General features: G+C 45.3%; 1 protein-coding gene across 7 annotated transcripts in view; it reads right to left on the minus strand.

Annotated features, from left to right (window-relative positions):
• DOCK9 (dedicator of cytokinesis 9) overlaps nt 1-12520 on the minus strand; it is a 213744-nt gene that overhangs the window by 133862 nt on the left and 67362 nt on the right. For all 7 annotated transcript variants that reach the window (XM_065896283.1, XM_065896284.1, XM_065896286.1 and 4 more), the window contains exon 3: nt 35-124. In XM_065896283.1, the coding sequence (XP_065752355.1) occupies nt 35-124 (90 nt within the window). The remainder of the gene's footprint in view (nt 1-34; nt 125-12520) is intronic.

The following is a 12520-nucleotide window of genomic DNA, read 5'->3' on the forward strand; positions in this document are numbered from 1 at the left end:
TAAAAGGGGAGGAGGTATAGAAGAAATACATTACCTCTGTAACAAATAAGCTCTGAGCTTCCTGCTGTGCGTTGGCAGGGATGGTGGAGCATACGTACCGCCCCTGTCGTCTCAGTATGGCCGTCTGTGAAGGAAGCACCAGGACACGACTCGGTTAAATGAAGACATTAAGGCGCCAGCCTCCCAAGGCAGTGGGGCCCTTCCCCTTCCTCTGCAGTCGCACCCTGTGGACCCCAGACTCCAGCTGGCTCCTTAAACTTCAAAAGGTGGGGGCAGTGGCTCCCAAGTCCTTCTGGATCACGGGCCCAAGGACCCCTCCAGGCAGGAAAGAGGCCGCTTTCAGAGACCCTAACACTCCCCCACCCCACGTGCTTGATCTAGTCCCACGAAGTTGCCTTTTACTTGCCTGGATTGCGGCAGTTTTAAAACTGTGGTAAAACAGACATAACATTCACCATTTGAACCATTTTTAAGTGTACAGTTCAGGGGCATTAAGTACATTCACACTGTTATACATCCATCTCTTAACTGCCTTTTACAACTGTTCTTATTCACTGCCACATCCCCAGTGGGACCCGTAGCAGGTCCTTAATATTTGTTGACTGAATCTGTGACTGTGAATACTACCTTCCCTCCTGTAACTGAGAACTGCTCCTGTTTCATGAGGCTTAAATGCCTATTCTAAATAATAAAATCTCTCATGACTTTAGGCAGCAACACACCTACCCTAATTAACACTGTAATGTAGGGACTGTAATGTCAATTCGAGTTAACTAGGCCTTGGGCTTCAGGAAGGAATGTTCTAGATTTTTTCTCCCATGGACTGTAATCCTTGGGTACTATTAACAGATCATAGTTATAAAAACAGCACACAAGAAACCAGCTTGTTGACAGAATCTATCCCATTGGTTCCTGAGGCTAATTACTAAGCTGGGATCTCCCAGCATCTGTCCCATCTGTTTTTCTTCTTCCTAAGATTGGAGGAAACTTTGGGTCAGATCTGTGGTCCCTCCTCTGCCAGCACAGGGGAAGAACTCCAGGGCATACATTTTTTAATAATCTTATTTCCTGCCCGTATTGTCTCCCTGTTGTGTCTGCTTCACCTGTCTTTACTCTTTGCTTGCACTATGACCATCTTTGAAAGCAATCTTAAATCCTACTTTTAATAAGGCTTCCTTATTCTACAGAAAGAGAAGGAAGGAACTCTGTTCTCTACCAAAGTCCTTCACAGGTGAATTATTAATTCATTCAGCCTCCTCCTAGAGGGCTTTCAACACCCTGGCTCTTGGCTTCTTTGTGAAAGTCACAAATGGTGACCCTTCTTACACACCTGGTTCCATGAAATGCCATAGAGACGAATGACAGTAGGCACTGGAGGCATAATCTATTCAAAAAGCTTCAAAGTAAGACATCGATTGTCAAAACTGTTAAGAATCAGGTATACCAGTAAAGGGAAATTAAGAAATCATGTGCACTTCAAAGAAGGACACATTCTATACCCCCACTTACTGCGTCCTTATCTTGATTTATTTGGGTCTATCACGATTTTTTGAAACTAATTATCATACTTTAAAAATGTTCATGAAATGGCTCAGGTCAAGAAATAGGACTATTAGGGTCATTCCCCATCAGAACATTAGGAAGAAATAAAATTTATTACAGAATTTTCCTAGTGGAATTACCAACTCAAGAAACTTTAATTATGTGACACTTTTCCAAACACCCCTTTAAGGTAAGAAAAATAATAGGAAATGAAACCTTTTTATTATTGTGGATCAAAGTGCATTACGTTTTCAATTTAAAAAGAAAGCAACTTTACTCATTAAAGATGGACGACTTTTAACAGATAAGAGAGCACTGGGCATAATTAAACCAATCATCCATGTGTTTATTACCACCCACCAATACCAGAAGGGTGTAAGAAAGAAGAACACAGAAGCACAGGCTGGTACGAGAGGAAAGAGTCTAAGAGGGGAGTCTAAATCCCACAGGGAGGAGAAGCGGACATCAAGAAGGTGAAGACGCGCACTGAGGCAAAGATGCTTAAGCTACACTGTACAGGATGAGTACAAGTTGTGTTTAGCACAAAAAGGAAGAGGAATGTGAAGATAAGCCTACCCTTAGAAAGTTAAAATAACAAAATCAAGTCATAATAGACGAGATGAGCTTTTTGCATACACATAAAAAGCAAACCCATTAAGTCCTAGAATTAAAAAAATATACGCCAAAGAAAAAACTGCCTAAAACTCTAATTAGCTTGAATTAAACATCTCTAAAACCGCACCAGGGCTTCCCTGGTGGCGCAGTGGTTAAGAGTCCGCCTGCCGATGCAGAGGACACGGGTTCGAGCCCTGGTCTAGGAAGATCCCACATGCCGCAGAGCAACCAGCCCCGTGAGTCACAATTACTGAGCCTGCGCGTCTGGAGCCTGTGCTCCGCAATGGGAGAGGCCACGATAGTGAGAGGCCCGCGCACTGCGATGAGGAGTGGCCCCCACTTGCCGCAATTAGGGAAAGCCCTCGCAGAGAACACAGCCAACACAGCCAAAAATAAATAAATAAATAAAACCGCACCAACCTACAGCCTAGTCAATGGTTTTAACTAGGGAAAGAATGAGCCAACAGAAAGAACAGGGCTTGTATGACCAAAGCAATTTTGTCAATGTCTTTGTCACCATTTAATAGGAATGGCTGGGATCCATCAGGCTGTGACCCACTGGGGGACTCCTGGACTTGGCTCCAATGAGGAGTCACTGTTTGATGTCACCAGTTGCCAAGGTCTTTCCTTTTGTTCCCTCTGCTTTGAGTTTAGTCTCACTAACCCACTTGTTTATCATAATTCCCATTTCGACTCTCCTAATCAGAGAACACACAGCCAATGAATGTATTCTGATCTGCTTATTAATTCTAGTTCTCAATGCACATTATTAAATGGTATTCTGGTTTAACTTCTCCATATATTTTATGTATTAAAAGTCACATTCAGGTAATAGTCTACCGTATGTCAAATCGATTCACATTAAATTTCTGTAGTTTTATTTATCTGGCTTATAACAGAGTCCAAATCAGTACCTGCAGATTTATACTCAATGAACACTAAAACTCTTCTCAAATATGAGCTTAATTTTCTTTTTCATGGTTGTGGCATTCTTTCCTACTTTCCTATTAACTAAAATCATATTCCTGCTAAAAGATGAGTCTGTGTCCACCTTATATAAATCGTCATCAAGGCGGACATTCAAAGAACATCAGTCCCATCCCTTTGTTTGGAAATAAATTATTTCCATTCTACTAAAAAAGCTGTACATCTGCAAGGGGTAGGGGGAAAAAACAGTGCACACTATGAAGTGTGATAAGATCTGAAAATTAAATCTAAACATAGCTAGCATCCCAAACATCCTCTGGGATATAAATCTCACAGTACAAAATACAATTTAAAGCCGGGCTTCCCTGGTGGCGCAGTGGTTGAGAGTCCGCCCGCCGATGCAGGGGACACGGGTTCATACCCCGGTCCGGGAAGATCCCACATGCCGCAGAGCGGCTGTGTCCATGAGCCATGGCCACTGAGCCTGCGTGTCTGGAGCCTGTGCTCCGCAATGGGAAAGGCCACGGCAGTAAGAGGCCCGCGTACCGCCAAAAAAAAAAGCAAAAAAAAATAAAAAATAAAAGCCTTCTTCTAGCAACTATAACAGATTCAATTATTTTCAGCCAATATTGTTTCTTAGGTTAAACACTGGCAGTGCTTGACGCACAGAAATCCTTAATTACCTTGGCCAAGTATGGGCGTGAGTCTTATGAGGCCTTCCACAAAATTTTAGGACTAATTGAAAAGGTAACTTAGGACTACAAAAGGAGGAGAAAAAGGTGAAGTCCTCTTCTAAAGGACTTATATAATGATGCATGGACACCTGAGAGCCTAGGCCAATCTTTATGGGACTTTTTTTTTTTAATGGAATGAACTGATGAAATGCAGAGGTGCCCCCAGATCCGAATATAAAGCGTACAATTTATGACTATCTCCAAGTCTAGTTAGGAGGACAAATTTCAAATAGAGCCTTTTTTATTTAAAAAATTTTTTTTTTCCTCTTGGTTGAAATGATTCCCTCCCAAAACTGGGGTCACTCTAATGGCTATGAGCCCGTAATCAGGAATGCGGGATGCTCAGCCCAGGGAAGCAGGGTCCCTAAAGGGAACATACAGAGGTACCACGTTTCCTCACCTGGGCACAACCCCAGGGGCTTCCGGGCATTTCCTGCCCCTCTTCTTCACCACTCACTGCTCTTACCTGATGGCCTGCTGTGGCCCTGTTTCTTTAGCTTTAACTTGGAATCCCCCTTACTAATGAACTTCCTGCCCCCAACCTGGCCAGGGCTCTGTCTTTCCTCGGTAGGGTGCTGGCTAACACGCTACCTTAACCCCACTGAGGCTGGGAAACCAAGAAGCTCATGTTTCAAACCACAAGCAATGTGAAGCACATAATTTAATTAAACTTCCTATGGAAGAATTTGAGAAGTGATCTTGGAAAGAGGTTGGACTTGAGAGCCAGGAAACCTGAGTTCTCATCTGAGCTCTGCCTGTAATTAGCTGTGTAATCTTGGAGGAAAGTTTTAACTTTCCAAATCCAGAATTTTCTAGGATCTCTAGGTTTTCTTTGTGGTTTAAAAACTCCATAGTCCCATGGAATTCTAAGTCTCTCTCTCACAAGTGGTTTATTATGAGTGCTACGAATTGCTTTGTGAGAAACTAAAAACTTAAAAGACATCCAGAAAAAAGATGAATACGCTGTATCTTTTTTGATTTATAGTCATATTACCCCACTTACTTTTTTAATGAAAGGAATTGTTTTAATGTGTTTTTATGAAAGAAATTGGATTAAAAGGAGGGAAGATTCACTCTGTAGACTTAAATACAGGCGTTAGTATTAACGAAGATGTTCTTTTGTGTCATCATTTCTTTATTTTTCTAATCCTCTCAACTCATAAGGCACCAGATTTTTTTTATTAATCACTTTACAATGGGCATTAAACTATAACAAAACAACCCTCTTAATTCCTGGTGGGAAGTATGCATATCTACTGGGTGTCTAATATATCATATTTTATAGGACTTACAATTCAGACATTGAAACAAAAGGCCCACCCTTCCCCTGGGACACAGGAACAAAGAGCTGGAGACAAAATCCCAGAGAAGTGGGTGGGCTGTAACCTGAGCCAGCTGTGTGGATCTACAAGGACTCTCCCCACCTCTCCTGTCCTAAGGAGCGCAGGGCAGGGAGTGTCCACCCTCAGACAGAAAACAAACATCACGGGCAGCCCAGGAGGGAGTGCGAGCTCAGAGGTGGCTGCTCCTCGGGTGTCCTGAGCAGAACAACTCCGAAGGAAGGCGAGGCCAAAGTGCACCACCTGAGACACAGAAGAGGTGAAGAGGGTTCTCCTCAGTAATTGGTCAGTAGGTATGGCTGCAGAACAGAGAGAGAGAAGGGATTCCTATGCTCCTGCCATCTTACCTCTAAGATGGGCCTTGAGGCCTGGGGAGTGAGGGTAGGAGGGGCCAAGGCGCAGTGAAGGGAGGCAAGTGGATGTGGCAGAAATCAAAGCCCAGGTGGTCTGGGTAAGACTGAGCTCTCAGGCGGGCATGGCCCATCTCCCTAGCTAAAGAGTAAGCCCTGGGTTGAATTTTTATTGTGCTCAACTGCGCCAAGTGGATTTTCAACTGCTCCCTGCTAGAGAGACGGCTCTCAACACCTCCTCCCTCTGCCTCTAGGTCCCTCTGAATCTGCTGGAAATACCCCCTTGGATGCACGTATCCTGCGCAGTATTAAACCTCACTTTAGACAAGGCTGGGAACTTAGCTGCAACTTACTGAGCACAGCAGTAATGGAACCTTTCCAAATATCTGGCAGATGCATTTGTTTCAGAGCAGATGACTAGCTTTTGAGAGGATTCAGTTCCAAGCTAGGCTGGAAACTGAAATCCACACAGGGCGTTCCCCACATCTCACTGCAGAGATCAGACCCACAGTGTTCCATGAAGGTCAGACAAGTCCATTTCCAGGGAAGCAGTTTCCTGAGGATTCTCAACGTTTAATGCACTAATAATCAAGAAAACAAACAGGGCATGGGACAAGACAAGGGTCCAGAGAAAGATGTCCACTTAGGTTTCTGGAGGGACTTAATAAAAAACAACTCCCGAGAAACTAAAACATTACAAGGACGGAGCCTAATATGGGCAGAGAAACAGACATCTCTCTGCCTCTCTCTGACAGCTCCTCTTCACTAGTCCCTGCCCGGTGCCCAGGTTTCCATCTTTAACTGTCTCTCTCTCTTCCCTCAACAGCATCACCCTGTGCCATCAAGGACTTTCCTTGCTGTACATCCCCATGACAACGCACCGATTTAGGGGGCTCTTGTGTGAACCTCAGTGTGGCACCCTCCCTGACGGGGATGTCTGCCTTCCCTCAACCAGCCCTCTGCACAGCTGCCAGTCATCTTTCTGAAACTCTTAGCAATAGCGTCATGCCTCAACTTGAATTCTTTCAAGGACCCCCACCACCACTGCCATGAGAATAAAGTCCAGTCTCCTCGGCATGACCTGACCTTTGGTGACCCGCGGTACTGACTTCTCTGGACTCCTCTCCTGCCTGTCTCTGACCCTCCAGCACGCGGGCTACTTCTGACTCCCTAACATAGCAGCCCCTGCGCCTGGCTGCGGGGCTGCTCACTCCCACCTCCTGCAGCACACGGCACACACGCAGTTCTGCGGAAATTACTCAGAAACCTTGCTGCATCGCCCACCAGACTCAAGAACCTCAGACTGTGCTAGTCATCTTTGCTTCTCCAACACCCTTACATAACGTCTGGCCTAACCTGAATGTCTGAATGAATGGGCAGTCGGGACTTTTAAATGGAATCACTTGGGGCTCCGAATGAGACAGTGTCTTAGCAACTGGTGAGACATCAGGTAGCTCTGTCACTGCATAGTGTCCTGTTTCCTAAAGTGTCATATATGTACACTTATAAATGTCAGTAGACCTTTGATAGTCATAAAAATTTCATTCTGCTACCTTGAAAACCCCCCAAATTATGTATTACATAACAGCTTGGTCAAATGCAGTAAATTATAACTAAGTAAGTTAAATGTTCAAAACCCTTAATGACCAGACTCATCAACTGGGGGGCGGGGGGTGTTTGGTATTACAGAGAAGCTGGTTTCTTTTATTTTTTTTAATAAATTTATTTATTTTTGGCTGCGTTGGGTCTTCGTTGCTGCGTGCGGACTTCCTCTAGTTGCAGCGAGCGGGGGCTACTCTTCGTCACAGTGCGCGGGCTTCTCGTTGCGGTGGCTTCTCTTGTTGTGGAGCACGGGCTCTAGCACACAGCCTTCAGTAGTTGTGGCACATGGGCTCAGTAGTTGTGGCTCGTGGGCTCTAGAGCACAGGCTCAGTAGTTGTGGCGCACGGGCTTCCTTGCTCCGCGGCATTTGGGATCTTCCCGGACCAGGGCTCAAACCCGTGTCCCCGGAACTGGCAGGCGGATTCTTAACCGCTGCGCCAGCAGGGAAGTCCCTCTAATCACTTAAGTATCACTGCAGAAGTGAGGACGGGGCTGGCTATCCAGAAAACCAGGAGAGGCCTTGCAGCCACCTGGGTGGACACGTGGCAGGTCCAGCTCCCCCATGAGTAAGGGGCTCAGCCTGCTCCACATCATATGACTTTGCAACTAAAAACTGCCATCCTCAAAAATAAAACGATGTTACCTAGAGGAGAGGAAGGAGACTCCACTAAGCATCCTGGGCACTCAGCTCCCTCCCTGCTGCCTGTCGGACATCAGCCAGTGTGTACAAAGAGCTTCCTTGAATGGTGGTATCTCTTTGGATTCTCACACATCTAATGAGAACCCCAATTTTAGGGCAAATGTTATCCCTGAATTACAGGTTAAGAAAGGTGAATTTACATGGGAGCATAATTTAAAAAAAAAAAAAAAAAAAAAGGAAAGGTGAATTTTAGGAAGGTTTATGGCTTACTGAAATACCCAGATTAGTGACATACAGACCTGGGGCTAAAATCTAAACCCAGATGACTACATCTCAGGTCTTGCCACTACCCTAGTGTCTAGAACAACTACCATTCTATTCGGTAACAGAGCCTTGAGGAAGGGGTAGGCAAGTGTAGCTTCTTTCATTTTTCTACTTGTCTGTGTATGGTTCTCTGTGTCTTCTTTAGAATGCAATTTTAGTTGTTAAAAACACCATACCTTTGTGCGAATACCTAGCGTAGTGAATATGCTTCACGTTAAAACATGTCCATTATTTATATACTTCCAATATCCCAATGAAGTTTCCTTTCAGGACTTGCCTTAGGGAGGCACACGCCTTCATTCACACGTAAGGCCTCACTCGTGCATCAAGGATAATTTCACACAAGCCCCTCTGCACGTTTACCAGCACCACCAGGACGGTCTGCTCAGAGCAGCCCTTCAAAGCCTGGGACGCCAGGCAAAGTCCTATCTTAAACACAGTGGAGCAGAGGTTATGCTTTGCGGATAAAATACTAAGCAGATGGGGAAGTCCTGATTGGAGGACTTCTGACATCAGGGGACTTCACGGAACTCCCTCAATTTGTCCTCACTGGATCTCAGGCACACACTCAAGGGTGCTGCTGATGCAAGGTCCATCAAACCCACACAGGACACTCAGAAGGGCCCAGGTTCTGCCAGGTAACGGTAACCCTGGTAGGAAAAGGCAGAGGTATGGACACAGCAGGACCCATTCAGGTTGTAGGAACCACAGAGTGTGTGCCTAGTAATATGTTAAATGGCATCTGATGATTCTGAGGCCAAAACCCAGGTTTTCTTTTATTTGAAGGACTTCTGAGTTTTGTTTTTGCATGCAAACACGTCTGCCTCTCTTCTACTCCCTTGACCCACCACCTTGAGCTGTGCCCTTACAACCACAAAGGCAGCTGGTGCCGAGATCTCAAATCCATCCATTTACTCAAAACATATTAAATGCTTACCACGAATTAAGCACTGTTGTAGGAACATCACAAATGCAAAGGTGAATTTTCAAAAAGCTATGGTTTATAATAAAAAAACAACAACTATGGTTTGCCACTCTCACAGAGGTTTTATTTTCTATTTGGGGAGAAAATAATAAAGTCTTATAGTTATAATAAAGTCTTATAGAGAAAATAATAAAGTCAAATAACCATAATAAAGAATGATTTTCAGTGAATGCTAGAGATATGGTATAAATAAATCTCCACTGCTTGCACTGTCTTAAGATTTCATCTTGGCTCAAATCTTCCTCTGTCAATGCCTGTGAGTAGTGTTTAGTAACCTAAGACATATACATGAATCACATAGATAAAAGTGTCCTTCTACCCCTCCCTGGTTACACATGAGGTCTGTGCTTACCCAATTCCACTCACTGTAGAACCTTCACCAGTCTCTCGGACCTATTTAAAATGTGAGCAAACGTTATTTTTAAAAAGCAAAGAAAATTTTAAAAAAGAAAGAAAGAGAGTGAGTGAGAGAGAAGGGGGGGAGGGAGGAAGGAAAGAAAATGTGACCTGATATGGGGAAAACATGCATACAGTAATGGACTATACTAGACTCATCCAGTATCTTTTATTCTATCTGAGAAGAGAATAAAATCTTAGATTCACTTATGAAGGTAATATTTTGTGTGTGTGTGTTTTATTTCATCTAGTTATTTATGTAGGTAATCTCAAATCCCCACTCGATCATAAGTTTTCCTAAGCACTGCATGGTGTTTCTAACAAAACTCATGTCATACATTGCCGGTATGGTGTGTGGTGGGGAAAGAGCTACTTCCCTCACCGGGCTGTCTTGAGGAAAAATGAAGAAAATGTCTAAAGTGCTAGTAAACATAGAAATCAACCTGACAAGTTTTTCCTCTAATGGTGTTCACAAAAGGCACTGCAGCTCCCTGAGGTGCCCAGCTGCTGGGGCACCATCATACCGCATTCTGTATGAACGCCCCAGCTCCCTAGGAGAACAAAGAACGTGCATCAATCATGTCCCCTAGAGTTGCATCCCATGGAGCATGGCATGGGCCACCCTCCACTGAAGAACGGGCCTCCTCTGCTTGCACAGAGCACAGGGACCCAGAGGTACACCCGTGGGCAGTAAGGAAGACCAGAGTACCCACCTGGGTGCCACATCAGCTGAACCTCGCTGGTTACGGCCAGATTGTCCTCCTACCCTACAAGGCTGCTACCTTCATTTAGAAAGGATGGCACAAATCAAAGTTAATTATGGTTCTTCAATATATTTCTGTATTTTCTGATTGAGAATCTGATATAGAAGCTGTTTTTCAAAAGCAATTTTCCCCTTCACCAAAGGAACACTGAATTGGCATACTTCCAAGGCTGATACTCCTTTAAAGTGGGTGAGCTGAACACAAAGGTTTTAACAAATTAAGGAACAAATGTAACAGTCAATGTAATAATAATGACCAAGGTTCCTAAATCACTTCTTTTCCTGCTGCATTTCTAACAAGAAAGGTTACAATATATACCTTCCAAGGGCCTAAGGATCCATGTCAAGCTTACATTAAATGTTCAAAATAGTTTTGAGGAGCTATACCCATAACTTACTTCTGATTTCAGTTTGATTTTATATATCATTTAAATTCATTAGACCTGGTAGCTGGGCTGAACATTTTCACATCTATTAATCTTCTGAATTTCTATCCAACTATTATTCAGTGCTCACACACGTCAGTTCACCTTTCCTGTGGGCCCTCCAAAGTCACCCACACTCCACGCTGCCTACCCAGCACTCCACCTGTGGGATCACAAACACGTCAACGCCCCTTCTCCCAGCGCCACCTTCCATCCCTCCAGCTCCCCCGCACCAGGCACTTCTGCTTGTTCATCTTCAGGGTCCTCCTGTGTCTTCTCCTCCCCATCCAACATCCACCTCTGAACACTCCCCAGCAGCCGAGAGTCCTGAGGACTCAGCTTCCGCGTTCTTGGGTCCAGCAGCTACACGCCCACCCCTTTGCCATCTTAACCCCCATCCTTTGTTTTCTTTTCTCTGCTCTTAAGCTGTTAACATTCCCAACAAGGCTGATTTCATCAAAATCTTAGGTGGAAGGACCCCGCTCTTGGTTGATTCATACATTCTCATTCTCTCTCTCTCTCACTCACTCCTTCCATTCAATGAGTATTTCTTGAATTCCTACTCTGTGCCATGTGTCCTGTGTGCTCAGGAAACATCAGTGAATACGACTGAGATCCCCACCCTCACAGGGTACACAAGAATAAACAATAAACACGTGAGTATCTTAGAAGCAGGTAAGTGATATGCTGAGGAAGAAAGAAAACAGAGCAAAGTAAAGAGGATCTGGAACGCCAAGAGGGTGAAGGGCATGGCAGCAGGCAAGGGCCTCACGGAGAAGTAAGAACTGGAGAAAGGCCTGCAGTGGGTGAGTGAGAGCTAGGTAAAGAACTCTCCGGGAAGAGGAACAGCCTGAGAAGAGGGCCTGGGGCAGGAGGCTGCCTGGAGTGACAGAGGAGCCCCACGGAGGCCAGTCTGGCTGCAGCAGAGAGCGCGGAGGCGACTGGTCAGAGAGGTGCGGTGGACAAGAGCACGGCCACAGTAAGACTTCCCTGAGTGAGGTCATCAGACCTACCTTGAAACTTAGCTTTTAAAAGATCACCCTGGCTACTCTGTTAGCATAGACAGGAAGAAGGGCAAGGATAGGATCTGGAAGACCTGATAGGATTAACCAAGGTAAGAAGGGATGAGGGCAGTGGCCACGGTTACAGCAGTAGGGGTACTGACTGATGACTCTTACTGTTACGCCCTCCCCATCCCAAGCCCCGTAGCCTGCTTTCCAAACCCTCCTGACTTGCCCCCAGGCTGCTCTTCACCTGGGCCAACCTGACATTAGCTCCCTCAGCCCAATCTGCCTCTAAATTTCTCAAATACCCAATCCTCTCCTTCCCATTCAGAGACAGAACTCTCTCTCCTTCCTGAACTCTTCCTGTGGAGACCCTTCATTCCATCCCCCCAGGGCCCCCTAAAGAGCCTTGCTTGAAAACGCACCCCCACAGCTTGCATCTTCAATCTCTTCCTCATTCCTGGACTTCCCTTCCTAGCTCATTCTCTCAGTCCTGATAAAACCTCCTGTTATTGCTCTGACTTACGATGATCCCTTCTCTCTGCTACCATTTAACGCTAACCCGTGCCCCACGCACTCACTTCTTCAGCCCCGGCAAGAAATGACCATCACAGGCAATGATGCCCTAGCTATCAACTCCGAGGACCATTCTCCCACGCCAGTGGCAGAAGCGCATGACGGTCTGCTCTTTTTGCCTGCCTTCTTCAAAACGCCTCTCACTCCCTTCCAGGGCCGCACAGTTTCCTGGTCCTTTTCCCACTTTCTGTATCTGATTCTTACCCCTGCTTCCTCCTAGGTGAAGGTGTTCCCCAAGATTCAGTCCCCTGGAGGGCACTCTCATGCTCTCGGTCCCTGTGGCCGCTGTCTCACATT

Source organism: Phocoena phocoena, chromosome 18 (assembly GCF_963924675.1).
Source record: "Phocoena phocoena chromosome 18, mPhoPho1.1, whole genome shotgun sequence".
Taxonomy (NCBI): Eukaryota; Metazoa; Chordata; class Mammalia; order Artiodactyla; family Phocoenidae; genus Phocoena; species Phocoena phocoena.